The sequence below is a fragment of the Lycorma delicatula genome, chromosome 1 (assembly GCF_047948215.1).
Source record: "Lycorma delicatula isolate Av1 chromosome 1, ASM4794821v1, whole genome shotgun sequence".
In the NCBI taxonomy this organism is placed as follows: Eukaryota; Metazoa; Arthropoda; class Insecta; order Hemiptera; family Fulgoridae; genus Lycorma; species Lycorma delicatula.
In genome coordinates, this window is record NC_134455.1 from 399,145,836 (window position 1) to 399,166,917 (window position 21,082).

The following is a 21,082-nucleotide window of genomic DNA, read 5'->3' on the forward strand; positions in this document are numbered from 1 at the left end:
TGATTTTTAACATTCTCCTACAGCACCGCATTTCAAAAGCTTCTAATCTTTTCTTCTCAGGTATGCCAATCGTCCAAGTTTCACTTCCATATAAAGCTACCCTACAAACATATAATTTCAAAAACGTTTTCCTGACATTTAAATCAATTTTTGATGTAAACAAATTATATTTCTGACTGAAGGCTCATTTCGCCTGTGCTATTCGCCATTTTATATCGCTCCTGCTTCGTCCATCTTTAGCAATTCTACATCCATAATCTTTTCTCTTCCTATTTTTAGATTCAGTGGTCCATCTTTGTTATTTCTACTACATTTCATTACTTTCGTTTTGTTTTTGTTTATTTTCATGCAGTAGTTCTTGAGTAGGAATTCATCCATGCCGTTCATTGTTCCTTCTAAATCCTTTTTACACTCAGCTAGAATTACTAAATCAGCGAATAGTAGCATCTTTATCTTTTCACCTTGTACTGTTACTCCGGATCTAAATTGTTCTTTAATATCATTAACTGGTAGTTCTATGTAAAGATTAAAATGTAATGGGGATAGGGAACATCCATGTCAGACTTCCTTTCTTATGTTCTTCAATAACTACTGTTGCTGTTTGGTTCCTGTAAATGTTAGCAATTGTTCTTCTATCTCTGTATTTGAACCTTAATTTTTTTTAAAATGCTGAACATTTTATTCCAATCTACGTCTATTCTAGGTCGCCTTTTCTAGGTCTATAAATGCCAAGTATGTCAGTTTGTTTTTCTTTAATCTTCCTACTATTAATCTGAGCCCTAAAATTGCTTCCCTTGTCCCTATACTTTTCCTGAAACCAAATTGTCTTCTAACACATCTTCCACTCTCCTCTGAATTCTAGTTAAGATTTTTTATGCACGGCTAGTTAAGCTAATTGTTCTGTATTCTTCACATTTATCTGCTCCTGCTTTCTTTGGTATCCTGACTATAACACTCTTTTTGAAGTCTGATGGAACTTCCCCTTTTTCAAAAATATTACACACCAGTTTGAATAATCTATCAATCGCTTCCTCACCTGCACTGCGCAATAATTCTGCAGGTATTCCATCTATTCCAGGAGCCTTTCTGCCATTCAAATCTTTTAATATTATCTTAAAATTCAGATCTCAGTATTGTTTCTCCCCTTTCATCCTCTTCGACTTTCTCTTCTTCCTCTATAACACCAATTTTTTCTAAATTATTTCCCCTGTATAACTCTTCAATATATTCCACCCAGCTATCGACTTTGGCTTTTGTATTATAAATCTGTGTACCATCTTTCTTTAACACATTATTAGGTTTTAATTTATGTACCCAAAAATTTTCCTTTACTTTCCAGTATGCTCTGTCTATTTTATCAACATTCTTTTCTCTTTCTTCTTCTGAACACTTTTTCTTTAATCCACTCTTCTTAAGGACGATTCTTTTATAGTAACCTAAATAAATATTCAAATTATTTTACTACAGCTGCTAATTCAGCAATCGTTTCTGAGTACTGTTCGTGGACTGTATATGTTTTATTAATTTTTGTGTTCACCCTATTGAATTTAAATTCTACTACTTGAATTGTTCAGTCTTACATTCATATTTCTTTAGACTAATATTTCTAGTTAATTTAAGGCTTTAATAGAGCAACAAGTAGTCAAGACAACAGATAGATTTTGTTTGGCCAATATTCACTGACAAAATAGAATTCTAATTTGTTCACATTCAACTTAAATTAGTTCTCAAACAACAATAACAATTAAATTAACAAACCTGATCAGGCTGTAATTGTGGTATGGATGGTACATTAAGAGGATATGGTGTTTGTGGTGCAGACTCAACTAGTGATGGGTTCAAAGCTAATTGACTCATATCAGGGGTTTCAGGAGGTACAATCGGTGCTGGTGTTGATGGAGGCGGCACAGAAGGAGGTGGAGGACCCGGTGTTGCAGGTGGAGGTGGATGCACTGGTAGCATCTCTTCCACAGGTTGAGGCTGCTGCTGGACAGTTACGGCTGCAACTTGATCTAGAGTCTCACCCATACCGACCTGTAACATACAAAATAAGTAATACACAATTAAGAACTTGTATTAAAGTAATAAAATGAAAGATGAATTAAATCTTTTATTCTGCATATTTTTAATATGGCTGTTGACTTGACTCCTGAATTCATTCTACACATTAAACCATAGTAATCATTTTGACTTTGTCTGAAAGAGCCATATATTGAGTGCCAAGATCCAGAGAATAAGATGAATGAGGACAGACAGTAATGTTTTTGACATACAGTCAAACAACAGTGGGACACCATCGTGTTTCATATGGAGAAAGAAACCATTCAACTAGAGGTTGAACTATTAAAAAATGTTTTGAACAGAACCATAACAGATGTTCATTCACTAAATTTCCAAATAATGCCTATTCAATGAAACTATTTGGCTTACTCTTTCAACATTTCCTTGCGTTTTTAATATTGAAGAATATCCTTCTGATCGCTTACCTTACAATCATTATACAATTTCTCAAACTACTTGAAAATTGTCTTCATGGTCAATGGAGCATCACCAAAAGCTAATTTTCACATTTCACATAAATGCAATTTTATGATTCAAGATTTACGACGTACATCTTCTCTAAACTGTAACTCAGACTGACTGCACTGAGGAGTTGAAACTTGTAATATACTGCAATTAAGGTACAACAAGTTACTTCCTATAGTTAAGTATTATGGTTTAATGTTGGATGGCGCTCAGCAGCAGCATTAACTAATTTTTTTTCATTCTTGTACATTATGACATTATAAAAAACAAAAAATCTTCCAAGTAGATACAACTAATCAACAGTTAGGAGACAATCCTAACTTCGTAGGAGAATGTTTGATGCTTGTAATTTTTGTGTTCACCCTATTGAATTTAAATTCTACTACTTGAATTGTTCAGTCTTACATTCATATTTCTTTAGACTAATATTTCTAGTTAATTTAAGGCTTTAATAGAGCAACGAGTAGTCAAGACAACAGATAGATTTTGTTTGGCCAATATTCACTGACAAAATAGAATTCTAATTTGTAAAAAAAAATTGTAAAAAGTTGTATCTACTTGGAAAAAATCTTTCCAAGTAGATACAACTAATATCAACAGTTAGGAGACAATCCTAACTTCCTAGGAGAATGTTTGAAAAAGTACTGGGAAGACCGCAAGGCCCTAACAGTATTTCGAAGATAGTTGGATAATGGACTGACTAAAGTGATCCTTTATGATCATAAAAAAACGTTAATAATTACTTTTTATAAAAAGTAAGATTTTTTAATAGTAGTTTCATTAAATTTATTCAACTACTACTATTCCAAGACCGACTCATTGCTGAAAATAAATCTGCGTCCTTAGAAGCATGGAGCATGCACCACACTTTAATAACAGGTTCCTTAATGTACATTTATAAAAACTGGTGTTGTTTTGCAGCAAATCTCCCTGAACGGGTGACAGCTGTATGGATAAGTTTCTACAACATTATACATACATACACATACATGAAGGTTGTCTGAAAAGTTATGAGCTTCAACATGAAGATGGCAGCACTCGTTAACAAAAGTTAGGGAATATATTCGTGCATCTGTCGTATATAGTGGTAGCATCTCGGCCTTTAACCCGGAGGTCCTGGGTTCAAATCCCGGTCAGGCATGGCATTTTTCAAACACGCTACAAAACACTCATTTCATCCTCTGCGGAAAGAATTGCATGACTGCAAATCCGGAGGTTAAACACACACAAAAAAAAGGGAATATATTCGTGCATTAAGGTACTCACTAAAATTTCAGCCATTTTGGATATTCTGTTGTTTGATAATCGTTGAGTAGGTCATTGTGAGTTAACCCACCGGGTTGGTCTAGTGGTGAACGCGTGTTCCCAAATCAACTGATTGAGAAGTCGAGAGTTCCAGCGTTCAAGTCATTATAAATCCAGTTATTTTTACACGGATTTAAATACTAGATCGTGGATACCGGTGTTCTTTGGTGGTTGGGTTTCAATTAACCACACATCTCAGGAACGGTCGAACTGAGAATGTACACGACTACACTTCATTTACACTCATACATATCATCCTCTGAAGTATTATCTGAACGGTAGTTACTGGAGGCTAAAACAGGAAAAAAGAAAGAAAGCTTGAAAGGTCATTGTGAGTGTTTTTGTGAAAATGGAAAAAGTTGAATATCATGCCGTGGTTAAATACGTGCATTTGAAAGGGAATACACTTACACAAATTGAAACGGTGTTGGATGCTTTTTACGGCGACTCTTGTCCCATCATTTGCCACCGTGAAAAGATGGACAGCTGAATTTAAACATCACTGTACCGGCTTGGTTAATGAGAGTTCGAACAATCAAAAACTGCAACCACTATCGATAACATCGAAAAAGTTCACCAAATGGTACATGAATTAAATGGACTGATGAATTAAGGTTAGCGATAGTAGAGGATATGGGCATATCGTTTGTCATACATTAACTGAAGAATTGGATATGCGTAAACTATCTGCCCGTTGGATGCCGTGTTAACTCACTTTGGACCATGAACATTTCAAAAGATCTGCTGGAGCAGTTTAAGCAAATTCATAACTGTAGATGAAACGTGGATTCACCAATACATTTCTGAGATGAAACAATAGTCAAAACAATGGACTGCGGAGGATGAACCTGCTCTGAGAAAAACGAAGACAGTTCCTTTAGCCCAAAAGGTGATGGAGACTATTTTTGGGATAGTAAAGAAATTTTGTTTAACGATTATCTTAAAAAAAGGTAAAACAATAACGAGAGAGTATTACGCATCATTATTTGACAAGCTGAAGAGAGAAACTGTAAAAAAAAAATCCACCACATTTGAAGACAAAAGTGCTTTTCCAGCAGGACAATGCGCCTGGTGACCCCCTTCGATGGTCACCATGGCTAAAATTCACAAACTGCACTTTGAATTGGTTGACCACTCACCATATACACCAAATAATGCCCCAAGCGACTTTTTCTTGTTTCCTAACCTTAAAGTTTTGCTTGGAAGAAATAAATTTTTATCAGACGAGTTGGTTATCGCATACATAAATACCTATTCTGCGGAGAAAGACGCCAGCTACTATTAGGAAGGGTTAAAGAGGTTAGAGCAACGCTAGAAAAAGTATATCGACTTTAAAGGAGACTGTGTTGAAAAATAATATATTTGACAGAAAAAATAAGTCTTTCTATGTTAGGCTCAAAACTTTTCAGACAACCCTCATAATTATCTTACATTAATTATTTACCAGTCAGTCAAAAACATACTCTGGAAAATCCTTATGTATATACCCAACTACTAGTTTCTAAGCTAAAAAATAAAGAATCCATCGCCTTGCTCAGATAATCTCAACTGTTCAATAACTGATGGTTTTCTGTTTTTTATTATTTTTCATTCAATCTTCAGGCTAACACTTTTACATATAGTAAGAAAAAAAAATGGCAAAAATCAATTAAAACAACTTTTGTTCTTGAAACAAAGTAATCATGCTAATGATGAGATAAATTATAAATAATTTATCGAGGGATAAGAGTTGTATGACAATCCAGTCTTCAGGATGTACTAGGAGAAAAAAAAGAATTCTCAACAAGAAGGTGGGTGATATTTGATAAAGTACTATAACAAATCTGAAATATATAAAAATTTAACACAAACATTCATTCACAGATAAATCTTGGAAATTAATCAAACATTTTATATACTTAGAAGATGGAAAGAATAAACAATTCCAATGTTACAACTGCACTGGTGTTGGGGAATATAAAAGCAAGAACTCAAGGAATTGTGCGATTAAATCTTTCTTTTTTAATTCTCACAATTCCTCGAGTTTGTAGCGTAGTTATTCTACAAATGAGTACTGTACCTGTTCTTCCAGTTCTGGTTGTTTGCGTTTTCTCCCGCGTCGGCCGGGTTCAACAGCAGGAACCGCTGGCTGTTCCAACTGTTCTTGTGGTTCAAGAGGCAATTGGTCTTTCTCTCCATCACCAAGGATGCCATAATCATCATTTGGTACAGCACGACTGGTCAAGTGTCTCTGATAATTCTGTAAAAAAAAATATGCGAATTTAGTTGAATAAAATATAAATCATCCATTAAGTGAACTTATGTGGCTTAACGCAAACAGAAGGTACACTTTACAGGTTTACACTTTTGGAAGCATTCTTGGAAATTTCTTTCTTAAGGGTGTTAAGAACCCTATCTGTTTACCTGGATGTCTTCAAAGTCAAATCGGTTTCCTTTCAGTGAAAATTTAAATTCAGGAAACAAGTAGAAATCAGCAGGACTAAATTAAGGAATACAAAGGGTTGTGAAAGCGCAGCAATTTGGAATTTGGCCAAAAATTCCGCGAATGAGAATGCAAAATGAGCTGCATCATTATGGTGGAACAATTCTTGTCTTGCCAGAGTGCAGGCCTTTTCTTCCACAATTTTTTTTGCAAATGCTGAAGGACAGTTTATAGTATTCCTGTTTGACTTTCTGCTCCCTAGGGGAAGATTTGTGATGCACAATACTTTTGAATCAAGGAAAACCACCATCATCGTCATAAAATCTGACTATTTAGTCATACTTTTTTTGGTTATGGTGAACTTGGACCTTTCCACTGTGATGATTGTGCCTGTTTCTGGTTCATACCCATAAACTCAAAATTCATCGTCTTTAATTACCCTACTTAACAAACCTGGGTCAGTTTCTACATGATTCTTAGGTTACTTTAAGTGTGTTGTTTCTGCCAGTCTGACAATTTCAGAAGGAATTTTGTGGACACTAGTTACATGTTCAAATCACGTAAATTTGACTGAACTGCACAGAAACTTAAATTAAGTTTTGTTTATGATCAGCTATCCCCCTAATTTTAAGTCACAATGTTTTTGTCGATGTTTGAAGTGGAAGCCCAGCCATGACTGGGGGGGGTGTCATCTTCAACCGATCAGCAACCATCTTTAAATCTGTTAAACCAGATAAAAACATTTGATCGGCTCAGAATTTATTCCTGTATTTAAGAGTTACCAAATCATCTCTGAAACCAATTTCTTCATTTCAAGGAAAATTTGACACATACTTGTTCAGTTTTCATCCATTTTGCAAAATCAATAAATTGCAGAGAACGAAAAACACGTATTCACCAACTACAATGCCATTCTATACCGAACACAAATATCGCAGTGATTTTTCCAGGATGTTTAAAAGACAAAACAAGCTTCTCCTTGCACACCTGTGGGCAAACCTACCCCTTTCTATCGAGCTGTGGCAGCACTTGGCTTAAAACCTTCCAATCGCACCTTGTAGATACTCAACACTGCTCTGTATCTGTACATGGAATTTTCCTCCAAGTTAAAATCTTCTCTTGTCAGAAAACAATTTATATATAAAAAGATGACAAATGAAATTATGAAAAAAAGAGAAAAATTGTACGTACTTTGTCACAATCAAAAAATAAACAAATTATTCAATTTTAAGTATAAATATTTGCACTATATATTCAACATTCACTTATAAGTTTATGTATGTAGCTATTGGAATAACAAATAGTTTTATAGGTAAAAGGTGACATCTGTCCTATCAGAAAATATATCAGAATTCTGTTTGTCGGCAAAATGACTATGAATGCTACATCTAGAAATAAATATTAAATGATGTATGACAAAAAAATATCAATGTAAAAAAATTGACTCAACTGTTGAACAGTAGAATCAATATCATAAAACTCAACATTATTTATTACAGTAGAAAAAAAAATCTCTAAAATTTATTCTTATATCACTTCCATATAAAATATTTTGCCATTTACTTTGAACAATTTTTGTTTCCTATATGTTATTAAATTAAAAGTTCATTGTATTTTTATTAAATTTGAGACTGTATCAGCTGATATATATTGATGTGTAGTTATTCATCGGTCACTTCATCTCACAATTTATAAATACTTCTAATTCTACTAAATATGAATTATAAATCTGTTTTTATACATAAGTCAGGAATACATAAATGCTCACAAACTATTATAGCTGTTCATTTCTAAATACGATTACATTATGGTTACAAGTTGAAAAATATTGTAGATTCAATTATCTCTAAAAAAAAACCTTAAGGCAATAGTGGGAAAAAATTTAGTTTTAGAATTTTGTAATTTTGTAATTTTCAGTTGTCAAAGTATTCATATTTCAGAAAAACATGATGTTCAGCCAAGTTTTAATTATTGTTAATTCAAATTTTCCATTACAAACTTAACACACCAGTATTAAATTCCATTTTAAAAATAATAGTAAATTTTAATTCACACAAGAATATATTTTCAGATTTTTGTTGTTTATAAAAATGGAAAGTAAAGGGTGTAAAAGTCATGTCAAGGTTGCAAACTCAAACTCGGCCGGTAATGAAAGTTTATTCACTACCCTACGCTTCTAGTATTGAAAGTATCAGTTCACACCGATCAAAATGGTAATGTACTAAGTTGAAATTTTGTTAAGTAGCACAAAAAGTTTAATACTGTAAACTATATCTGCGGTAACAAAAAATAGCTTATGAAGTCTACACATATGGTTTTTATAGATGTATAAGCTAACGAGTGAATTCTGTCGATAAATTTGATGGTGGAGGAAAAATTATGTGAGGATAATTACAAGGATGATTAAAAAGGCTTACGCAATGTTTAGTTGAAGAACTGAATTAAGAGGTTTTTTCCTGTAAATATAAATATCATGACAGACATAAGAGCCCCTAAATTTTCAATTTGGTTATGGATATGTCAACGAAGAAAGAGGTTTAACGGTCAAGCCGTTTTATTTAATATCGGTAGAAAAGATCAGGAATCAATTAGAAAAATAGACCAGCAGTTTAACAGTCAGATGTAACAACATGAAATTATCAGGAGAGAACACAATGAAGGAATTTAAATTACAATTTGAAATTAAACCGGAGAAAGGATAAGAAAATTGCTAGTCAGATGGGAAGGGTAAATAGAATCGATGAGATAGGGAATCATTTTTAATGCGGAAACAATGATCACCGATGAAAAAATGTACAAGATAAAAAATGCAATGGGATTTAAAGAATTTTTTCTTTTAACGATGTCATTACGAAGCAGTTCTGTGGGGGTTTAAGAACGGATAAAAAAGTTGGGTTTAATGATACAGGGTTTTGACGAACAAGAAAAGTTATTCTGGAATGGAGATTGAGAAAAGAGCAAGCCTAGATAGTAAAAGGGTAATGTACAGTGGAAAAAGACTTGTAAGGAATTGCGACTCCTTTTATAAAGTAATTATAATCTTCCTCATTAATTAGCGACTAAAAAAAATATTATATCCAATGCATAAGTACATGAAAACAAGACCACATGATAAAAAAAATACATAAAAGCAGTAATTTTTTCAAGCGTGAACACATAAAATAAGTAAACATATAAAAAATAATATGTTCTCAGACACATCATATCAGATTATTATTAAACACATATCTTAGCAACAAATGAAAAACGTTTTACCTTAAACAGAGCTCTTGCAGGAATGTTGCGTCCGGTTAAGGCAAAGAGTTTTTCAACACCTCCGGTTTCTTTCCAATGCATCAATCGTTTAGTGGGTGGTGCTAAGTCCAAAGTCGTAACAATATCAGTCGTATCGCTCAACTGAGCCTTCATTTCTTCACCTGATATGTTTTTCACTTCATCCACTATTAACTTCCGTTTGCGTTTAGTTTTTGTGAATCCTATTACAAAACAACCTGTCAGGCAACCAACATAAACTTTTGACACTTCAGTTCATACCTAATCTACAATACCAATTCGTCAACTCTTGATTTATCAATGCCTATATATATTTATGAAAACTTATTGTGGTTAATATCAATTCACAAAACAACACATAAAAATTAAGCTTCTCTTTATCTTTCTTAAAAAAAAAATTAGCAAAACATCACCAAAACTCAGTTATAAAAAAGGGCAAAATTAGTATCACTGAAGCATTAATAATAAACGATTACTTATAAAGATATAGAAAAGGACAAATGTAATTTCATATGAGTGCAAACTTTTTTTTAAACAATTCTCTAACAAATTAATAAGGTTGAACAAATTTCACACAGCTGTTAATATTTCTTAGAAGCAGAAACTCGCATTAAAATAAGTTAATGATCTTTACCGTACTCATACTTACAATTTAATGCTCATAAATATCAATGGACTAACCTAACTTCCAAGTGATCACAATTCTATAGAACTATATTGTCACTAGGTCAGCTTTTACAATTTGAAAAGTTCACTCCTGTTACATTATAATGTTAACGTAATAGTGAATGATCCATTATTATTTTTTCTTTTCTTATGTCATGTTTGTTTTTATTATTTAGTTTATGTTTATTTTTTTTTTTTAGTAAGAGATAATGTTGTTTCATTGTTTAGCGGAACTCAGTCAGGACAAGTCTAAGAATTCATGAATACAATACGGAAAATTATTAACAAACAAAATTTGATACTGGAATGTTTCTAGACTGCATTCACAGCGACTCTACAATACAAGAGTACTATACAGGACGACACTGCGGGTCATTGCTCCTCAGTCTACTTTATCAGAATGTGTGTGCACATGCTCCACGTAGGTACAATTTAATAACCTTATGTTGTCATAAGTCTGCAGGCTAATAAATTTTGACGACAGGTCTGCATAAAATTTTGTGCAAAACTCGGAAAACTTTACGGGAAATAGGCTAATGAGACTTTTGGAATACTTTATGAAGCTTTTAAAGATCTGTTTAAGTCAAACATTTCACCGAGCAATCCATGAATTATGCGCCGCAGTTGGAATTGATTATGAGACCTGCCAAGTAATCCTAATGGAAAACTTAAACATGAGTTATATGAACTTCACGATATGATAACGGCGATCCTATTTTCACGTACAGGGCCATAACCAGAGATAAAAATTATATTTACAGCTGCGATAAAACCACAGTAGATGAGCCTGCAGCTACAAAGACCAAAGAAGAGATGACAGGTCACAAGCATCATGAAATGCAAGCTGGTCATGTCCTTTGACATCAAAGACATCATTCACCGAGAATTTGTACCTGCTGGTGTTACGGTTAATTCTGACTTTAATTTTGATGTTCTGAGGTGCTCGAGATGTATGCGGTGATAAAGACCAGAATTGTGGGTGCAACAAAATTGGCTATTGCACTATGACAGTATGCCTACACACACCTCCTTCAATATTACAAAGTTTTTGATAAAGAACAATACATTTGATCTACACCACCAGTAATCTCCACATCTAGCATGCTTTGACACTAGAAAACATCAAGGAATTATCGCAGGCAGTGCTGGTTTTCTAACATTTTTGAGGAATGGAAGAGGCACCTGAAATCTATGGTACACTCCCAAGAACGCTATTTGAAAAGGGAAGGCCGGCATATTTAAAAAAAAAGCATTTTTATATTTTTTTAAGACTTAGCCCATGCTTTTCCAGTACTAATTAATTTAATTAAACTTAGAAAAATGATATTGAATAGAATAGGGTTAAATCAAAAGTTAAATCTATTTAAAATCTGTACATTGTAATACTACTTTAAAGTAGTTAATACAGTTATTCTATAATTTAATTATTAATATTTCTGCTTCTACCCAGGTACTGTTGAGATGAATGAGATCGATTTTATGAGCTGAAAATCTGATTTTGATTGAGCATTTCATAATTTACGAGTTTCTTATATTTTTATAAGGTACTTGGAACAAATGAAAAAAAAAAAATTATTATATTATCCATGTAAAATTAATTAATTAAACCAATCAGAATCTGAACACGATGAAATACAGCAGAACCACAGGAAGTTGATTTTTCAACATGTATTTGTGGACCTTGAGCATTAGTATCATAAACACTGATTATGCTATGATATATATATATATATATATATATATATATATATATATAGTTTCCACTCAGGTGATTTTCTTGTAAACTATGCACAATACAAAAAATTTACCTACAATAAAAAAAAGTGGGAGACACCTCATGGTGACAAGATCAAGGTCACCAACAGACATCCCCTTCCTAGCATAACTTTTGTAGTAATTTGTATGCTCTTTTCAAAGTTTGCAAGATAAATGGCCTGGAATGTGAATATCACCTACAAAAACACGTGACCTATATGATACTATCTCTGATAATTCAGAAAAAATCAATTTCTACTATAATTTACAAATGCCATCAGCATATATTTTGAACAAGATACGTAAATTCAAACAGATTTTTCTACCCCGAAGTATCGGTTTGTTTAGTAATTTTTTTGACATATGTGCTTGGTTGTACAGTAAAAAATGTGGTTTTGCATTTCAGATACTATTACTTTTAACTATGACATCTTTCCTTTTCTATTATTGTAGATACAAGATATATGTTTTTCTAAAAAAACACTTAAATGAAATTTTAGAAAATTAATACTTGAAATATTTTTTAAGCTTTATATTTAAAAAAATATTTTTATAACTTTTCAGGTAAGGAAATCATATTTGCAAAACAAAATTTTTTTCTAGCAAATTTTAATAATTTTTTAAAAATAAATTGTAAAATTGTTTTGCAATTTATAAAGTACAAATAAATAAAAAATCGTAACATTTCAACACTATAAATAACATTACACTTTCAACTTCGGGTTCTAAGATTAATTTTAATACTTATATTTTGGGAATGAGGGGAAAAACTGCTATGATGAATGAATTATTGTATCTTTTAAACATGTTTTAATTTTGACAATGTTTTTACCTAATATTTCATCCATTTTACCTTCATTACTATTGCTTATCACGTTCAAGGTCATGAAGGATATATGTTAAAAACAGTACTTTATTAAATAATATATATAATTATACAATAATTTAATAAGAAAGAAAACAGAAGCTTAATAATATGTATATATATAAAAACAGGTAACTTCATGTAGAGAGTTTGAGTAAATGATTTAAAATATTTTTTATAGAAAAAAAAATACAGCAAGGAAAATCAAGAGCTGATTTCATCAAAATACAATAAAATTAGATTAAAATTTAAATATTAAACTTAAAACTATACACTTTATGATCACCTACTGATTACTCAACATAAAATTTCAGAATTTTGATTATTCTGCAGTCATAATTAATTTGAAAATTGAGATGACTACCGTACACAACAGCATCATCCTTTTATAACCATTTCATGGTATAATATTATCAATAAATACATATCACAATAATCAATTCTGATCTTAATATCAAGCTTTACATTCTAAGAATAGCATACACTCTTAGACTTCTTGTATATATTGACAAATACAACGCTACATAATCGATGAATGGTTCAATGAATTTTCTAATAAAATTCATTTACAAACATAACAATAACAATTTAATCGTAAAAATGAAACAGCCAGGAAAGTAAGATAAAACTTAAATTTTAGTTTTAATAGCGTCTTTGTATATAAGATACTGAAACAAAAAAGGTTGTAGGCAACCTTATATGAAATACCAGTTTCACCCCAAAAGTATATAGCATGCCAGGCTTACTGAGAAAATTGAGGAATAAAGTGATTCTCCATTTTTACAGTCAAATATACACTACTGCATGTCAGCACACCAACCCCACCAAAACGTAGATAAAACTCAGCCCTATAAATGACACCTTTACTGATCCTCCTTTACCATAGGGACCAACTGTATGTGTATAACTCATCATTTCTCTTTAGATATATTACAGCCTGTAAAAAAAGACTGCGGCAGGCAGCACACAGTAACAAAGTAATATTAGTGTACCCTTTTCTGGGGGAAAATTTATTATATACACCAATTCCATTCTTAACATAAGATATAGTTAACAAACAAGTCGTCTTCAGTAATTCTGTCAGATAAAAGTTCTGGCTAATTTATTTGAAGTCCTGCAAGTTTTATAGGCTTACAATTTATTTTTTACATAATTTATTTCTCATGAAGTTATTAACCAAATCCTTTCAAATATTCTTTGCGGTTTTGGAGATCTAAGAAAATAAGTAATGATGAAAATTCTAAAACAAACTTTGTTTAATGCAACGCTAAAAACAGCTCTCTTAGTTAAAAAACTGATAAAAAGTAAATCTAGATCAGAAATTCAATCGCAAATTAAATAATCTGAAACTACTAAACTATGAACTACATTGAAGTTTTATTCATCAAAAAAATTAATTTTAACAATTGAAACAACCTTATTGGAAGCATATATTGTAAATATAAACCGTATTTACAATATGGTTAAGGCAGGACAACAGGAGACAAATAGTTTTACTATTAAATTTAGTAAATCACCTCGATAGAATCTTTAATAAAGAATAAACTCGGTTTCCAAATAAATCCAATTAATCAAAGTTCAGTAAGTCTCCATCAGCTACATGGCAGCATATCTATACTGGCAATGAAAAAGTTCAAATCCCAGCCAGTGTGGTATTTATTCTACGTACTACTGATTTCTGTACAAAACTATAAAATATGAAATAAAAGACCAAATGTTTTTCATTTTTTAAATTAAACTACACAATCTATTTACTTAAGAGAAAATGGATGTGCGAGTCCAGTAATAAACATGTTTCAAAAATGATTTTTTGGTCGCGCACTATCAATATTAGCTCATTAAAAATAGTTATCACGAAAGATAAGATAACCAAAAGTACTTAAATAACAGGTTTGAACTATTTGAGTGGTTTCAGAGCCTTCTCGCAAGAAGATTTCAATTTACTGAAGCATTCTTTTTAAGCAGTATGAAACTCACATGAACATACCGAACAGATCTACACGGTCACATGAAACAACTTCTGGTTACTACCTACGCACAATACAGTATGAGGTACATCCACAAAGTGATTCTACGCATGTATGGCGAGTATCCTTATATGTTAGGAGGAGACAGATGCCATTCTTATCCAGTTATCTAATTAATACATGTTTATAATGTTTAAAAAACTCAAACCACCTGCAGCTTGTTATCAGTTTCTCAAAAGGAATACTAAACTGGTCGATATTTACAATTAACATTAATGAAGAAAATGCAATGAATAATTCCACAGTACACAGATGGGTGTAACTGTTTAATAAAGAAGGCACGTGTATGATCGACGATGAATGGAGCATTCAACTATTTTTGATTACTGACGATTTGATGTGTGTAATGATGACAAGATGAAAGCAAACCAACAATTCACCATCACATCACATCTCTTTCTACAAATTTCACGATTGTTTCTACACAAAATTCTGTTTGAGAAACTGAACTATCAGAAATTGTGTACACATAGGTTACCCAAGATGCTTATGGAAGAACACAAAATTAAACGGTTTTGACTCTATACAGAGAACAAGTAATGACTTTGTGAGCCATAATCGCCAGGGACATGCAACATGGATATGGTTGTAACATATAATGCCTGAAACAAAACTACAATCTACAGAATGATGATCCAGTAAGACAAAATGCAAGCCAATGTTTTCCATTCCGAAGATCATGTGGACAGTATTTCAGGAAAAAAAGGGGTTTTACTTGACTTTTTGTTTTGAGGCTGCTCAATCGATAGTGATTATTGCAAAAATGTTGAAAAATTACACTTATTATCCGGGTAAGCAACATGACTAGCTCACCCGGGATATTGTATTGATTCATGACAACCATACACAGCCGCCATAATGCAATATCTTCTCAAGATCTTTGACTGGGAACAGTTCGATCATCTCCCATACAGTCGGTAACTTGGATCAAGTAACTGTTGTTACCTGCTCCTGTACTTTAAAAACTTCCTCGCTGGCCAAAAGTTCCATGACGGGTCAAATGAGTCGTTAATATGTGGCATACTTCCCAGGCGGCTTCATTCTGTAATGAAGAAATATAATTTCTGGTTCCCTACTATGATATGTGCCATAACAACAGCGGAACTATATAGAAAAATACAGTAAATTTTGTACTTCAAAGAGCAATAAGATTTTTTACAAGAATATGTTCTATATCAGTTTTAATAGCTCTTCAAACTTCTTTCTGGTTAATTTAATACCAGAAAACACCTTTATTACTGGTTAGTTTTTTTTTTAGACAATACAAATTTTTCTCATGATGAGGTTATGAAGATATAATAAATCTCATTCTGTCGAGTTTGAGGACAACTTTTTCAGCTTCATGATCCTCCCAAACCCTTCCGAGATATGCATTTGTGTAGAACAAAGTGTCAATGGCTGATTTCTGTTTCCTAACATGTGATACATGATTTTTATGTTTTTTTGATGCTAAAAACGAATATGAACTCAGAATCTTTCTATCAACCACCATTTTCTAAAAATGTTTAAATTTTAATTAAAGGATTTTTTTCATTTGTCAACGTACAGTTAGCATTTTAAGCTCCTATATTGTATTTCATTAGGCCATTTTTTATTGTCTAACTTTGTTAACATAATTCGTAAGCTATAAATAAACAATACTAGGTAAAGAATTAAATCATACCATAGTCACGTATTATGACATATCTAATATTGAAGAGTACCCTTCATGGACAAGATTCATCATGTCTGAGCAGGTCAAAACATGTAACTGAAAACACAGCTGCGTTGTCTGTATTAAGCACTGGATTTAGGAATCAATTAATTTTGTTCAGTCTTATTGCTCTCTTAAATTTGTTAACAGTGCAGTGTCAAAATGCCTCGAAATTGTGTAAATGATGTGGATGCCTTTTGTTATGTATATACTGAGTTTACCGTAAAATCAAATAGAAAAAACATTACACCTTTAATTAAAAAAGCATATAGTTTGTACTTTCAGTGTAAAATTGGTGATCAGGATAAGACGTGGGCTCCTCATATAGTATGCACTAATTGTTCTATATATTTAAGAGGATGGCTCAAATGTAAACAGAAGGCTTTTCCATTTGGTGTACCTACAATTTGGCATGAACCAAACGATCATGTAACTGATTGTTGAACAAGTGTGTCTGGAATTTCTAAAAGGTTTAAACATACAGTAAAATATCCTTCATTGCAATCAGGCCTGTACCTCACAGTCAAATTATTCCAGTTCTGAGCCACCTGTGAATGTATGTTTCAAAAGCAGTGATGAAAAATCAGGCACTACTAAAGACAACGATTTTGAATTATCCTTCAATAAGCCCAAACTTACACCACAAGGTGAATTAAATGACTTGGTTAGGGATTTATAATTATCAAAAAATCAAGCTGAACTCTTAGGATCAAGAATGCAATGTTGCAATTTCTTATTTTAAATAAACAAAAATTTTTGGTTTTCGAAACAGACAAAAAGAACTTACTCAGTACTTTAGTGATGAAAATGCACAAATATTGATGAGCTTATGTTGCACTTAGGACAAGCTCATAAACCTGACTGCTGCCTTTTCATAGATCGTCCAAGTATAGTTCAAAAGTGGTTCTACTACACAATGGTAACAAATATCCTTCTATACAAATTGCTTATGGTATTAATTTGAAAGAGACATACGATGTGATGAAATATGTTCTTGAAGAAATAAATTATAGAAAATATAGCTGCAACATATGTGGTGATTTGAAATTTATAGCTATTTTGTTGGGCATGCAGTTAGGTTATACTAAATACATGTGTTTTCTTTGTGAATGTAACAGCCGAGCTAGGGAAAAACATTATTCATGGGCCCTTAGTTGAACCCAAAAAAATATTTTTACCCCCTCACCATATCAAGCTAGGACTAATGAAAATTTTTTGTAAAATCAAAGGATAGTCCTGGATTTTTGTACATCAGGCAGAAATTTCCAAATGTAAGTGAAGGAAAAATTAAGAAGGAATACTTGTTAGTCCTCAAATAAAAGAGTTGGTCAAACATTATGTATTCAACTCAATGTTAAATAATGTAGGAAGTTAGCTTCACCTTCATTTAAAGACGTTTGCAAAAATTTTCTCAGCAAACAAAAATTCGACAATTACCATGATATTGATAATCAACTCTTTAGTTAATACAAACCTATGGGATGTAATCAACTTCTTAGTTTAAACAGACCTATGGGATGTAATATGTCTTTAAAAACACATTTCCTCCACTCACATCTGGATTTTTTCCCGGACAACCTCGGAAACATAATCGACGAACATGATGAACCTTTCCACCAAGACATTTCAGTGATGGAAAGCCGCTATAAAGGGATAAGGAATACTAACATGCTAACCGATTACTGTCGAACATTAATTCATGATGTGCCTGAGAAAACATTTTATAAAAGAAAACATCAGCGAAATCATTCTAACACAGGTATGGCCGTGCAAAATTATATATTTTACAGATTTTAACTACATTTTCCATTAATTTTTTTTCTGAAGCGTAATTTAAAACTAAGTGATAGAAAAATTGTATTTACAACAAAATAGCAACTAAAAAAAAATTTTTTTATCAGTGTGATCAATCTACTCCTCAAGAACATGAATGATTATAATATAATTGAAGTTCTCCCCACAATCCTCTATCCTACAAAGAGAAGATAAAAAAACTGCCAAAAGACAGCAATGTAGAGGGGGAAGAAATCAGCCTTCCAATGGAAAGAACAAGAAAAAGTTACAAGTGGTTTTGCTTCCAAAAACCACAGTCAGGCACAAAGAAATAATATCTCACTTCAGTGAGCTCAGCTCAGCTACTGTTAAGAAAATGAAGAAAAAGAAAAAAAATTGACAAATCCTAGATTCATCATCCTTCCTTAAACTTAAAATTATTGGCCAACTGAAAGCACACGCCACTCCCTCCATAAAGGGAGTGGATTGTACCCTCCAATAACTACGGTCCCATCAGGCGCATTCCTGCTAGATGAAAGACATGGCATTTTCACATGTAACAAAACTGTCATTCTATCTCATCCTCTGAAGCAATATCTAACTGTGACCCCAGAGGCTTTTAAAAAAAGATGCAAGGGACTAGCATTGAGAGGCTTTTAGGATTGATGGGGAATCGTGCCAGGAGAAAGGCGCAAATAATATCTAACTATCTGTGAAGGATAAAGTAATAATACATTCAAGTAAATCTGCAAACAATTGAAATGCGATCCCTAATTTTGTTTTAAAACAAAACAAAAATATAACTGCCATTAAGTAAATAAATAAAAAACCGATCAATTGTAAGAAAGACCCAGCAGCAAGGTACTAATGTTCAGGCTCTGCGATGAATAGGGAGTATATCCTACCTGATATCCTTGGGTTCTGTTCCATCCAGTTTTAATTGAGTATTAAGAATGATATTATTTGACTGAAGTCATTGTAATACTTTTTCTGTGTTTATAAAAAAAAGTAATTGCATAAGTATTGAAACATCTTATGGTACATTAAAATCTGTCACATTCATCGCCTGTTCAATATATTTGTATCATCATATTTATTAGAGGAAAATGAATTGTTTTAAAATGTCTCAATCTTCAGATGTTATCATGATGTACAATTTAAGAGTAAATATTATAACATTTATATACATAAATGTCAGATATTTTATTAAAAGATTAGAAAGAACCGATCCAAAATTTTAAGCAATAAAGATAAGAAATATTGTAATAAGGTAGATGCAGATATAAAAGTGCATTTATAAAAACTTTTTTAGTTAAAGAATTTAGAAATAAATCTTAAATTTTAATACAAACTAAAGACAAAGTTAAAAATCATCAATGTATGAAAGAAAATTATCATTTTCATTTAATTATGTTTTATTGATAAATTATACTAATTACACACATACATACACACGTTATGTTATTTAAGTTAATATAAAAATAGAATGATTGATCATAATCTACTATATACATGCCTATCTCTGGAGACAAATTTTTATTTAAAAAAAATTACCAGCCAACAAAGCAAATCATTTGTCATAATAATCTATACAGAATTTTCAACCATTTTTAGAAATGCTCTCTAAACTTGTGGAAAATAATTTTCCTAATTTCGTTTTTATAAATTTTTGAACTACGGTAATTACTCTTTTTTAACTATAACTTTTTACTGCTATTTAACATATCTCATCTGAGAAACAGAATAAAATGACTACACAACACATTTTGGGTACAATCGATTTTTAAAATTTATAACTACATATTGGCACCAAGGAGAGAAGATTAAAAAAAACATTGAATATAGAAACAACAGAAAATATTGCAACACAATTTATTATGAACTCATTTACTGTAAGACCCATATCTATTCAAAATCTGCAAAAAATGGATATCAATTCACCTACTACAACAGACATACAGTTGCACATAAATAAAGATAAACTACGAGAATATCCACTTCAAAAATAAAAAGTTAGTGAAATTCAAGAAAATCACCAACAATTCACAAAACATTTTCAAAAATATAATAATTCAAATTCAATGACAGATAAGGCAGCAAAAATTAATGCCATCTCATTGTAATTTTTGGAATAAATCCAAGGAATAATCATATTTTTATTTGAAGGTGTCAAAATAATAATAAGTACCAGAAGACAAAAAAGTATGACGGGTAATTTTATATGAACATGTTAAATGTTTATTACAAACATTTCAATTATAAAAATCAAACTCAAACAAACCTGATTTAATCACAAACTGACTGTTTAGAAGAATAAAATAAAAAAAATAAAATAAATAATTCATTGTATGGGTGGCTTACCTTCTATCCATGTTAGCGCAGCTACCATTTGTTAATTTACATTTCATTATCTGTTAAGTTAAACTAAATAAGAACTACATAAGAACGTATTAATAGCAAGAAAAATTCTTTGAAGTATAAACCATTAAAAATATAAGGACAATACACAACTGACCTATTTATTTTAGAAATATGAACTCAAAATTACAGAAAAATTATACTAGAAATTCTTTTTTCACCTAAAATCTATTAGATGCTATAATTTTATAAGATATAAATTCAAATTACACGCTTATTAAATTCACCTAATGCAAAATGAACATAGACTTCTCAGAAAAATGTACAACTAAAAGTAATTATTACATCAACTCATGCTAACCAGAAATGTAGGTTTTTTCTTCAGTCATTTGAGTGGTTTGATGCAGCTCTCCAAGATT

At 31.7% G+C, this 21,082-nt stretch overlaps 1 protein-coding gene across 2 annotated transcripts in view; it reads right to left on the bottom strand.

Moving 5' to 3' along the window:
* The window catches only part of vtd (RAD21 cohesin complex component verthandi), a 76,333-nt gene that overhangs the window by 17,619 nt on the left and 37,632 nt on the right, over positions 1-21,082 (bottom strand). Inside the window, exons 8-10 of one of the 2 annotated variants that reach the window (XM_075353950.1) lie at positions 9,509-9,729; positions 5,891-6,070; positions 1,759-2,034 (exon numbers count right to left, since the gene is read on the bottom strand). In XM_075353950.1, coding sequence (XP_075210065.1) covers positions 1,759-2,034; positions 5,891-6,070; positions 9,509-9,729 — 677 coding nt within the window. Of the gene's footprint in view, positions 1-1,758; positions 2,035-5,890; positions 6,071-9,508; positions 9,745-21,082 lie in introns of both variants that reach the window. The other variant, XM_075353949.1, reaches the window with a different exon arrangement.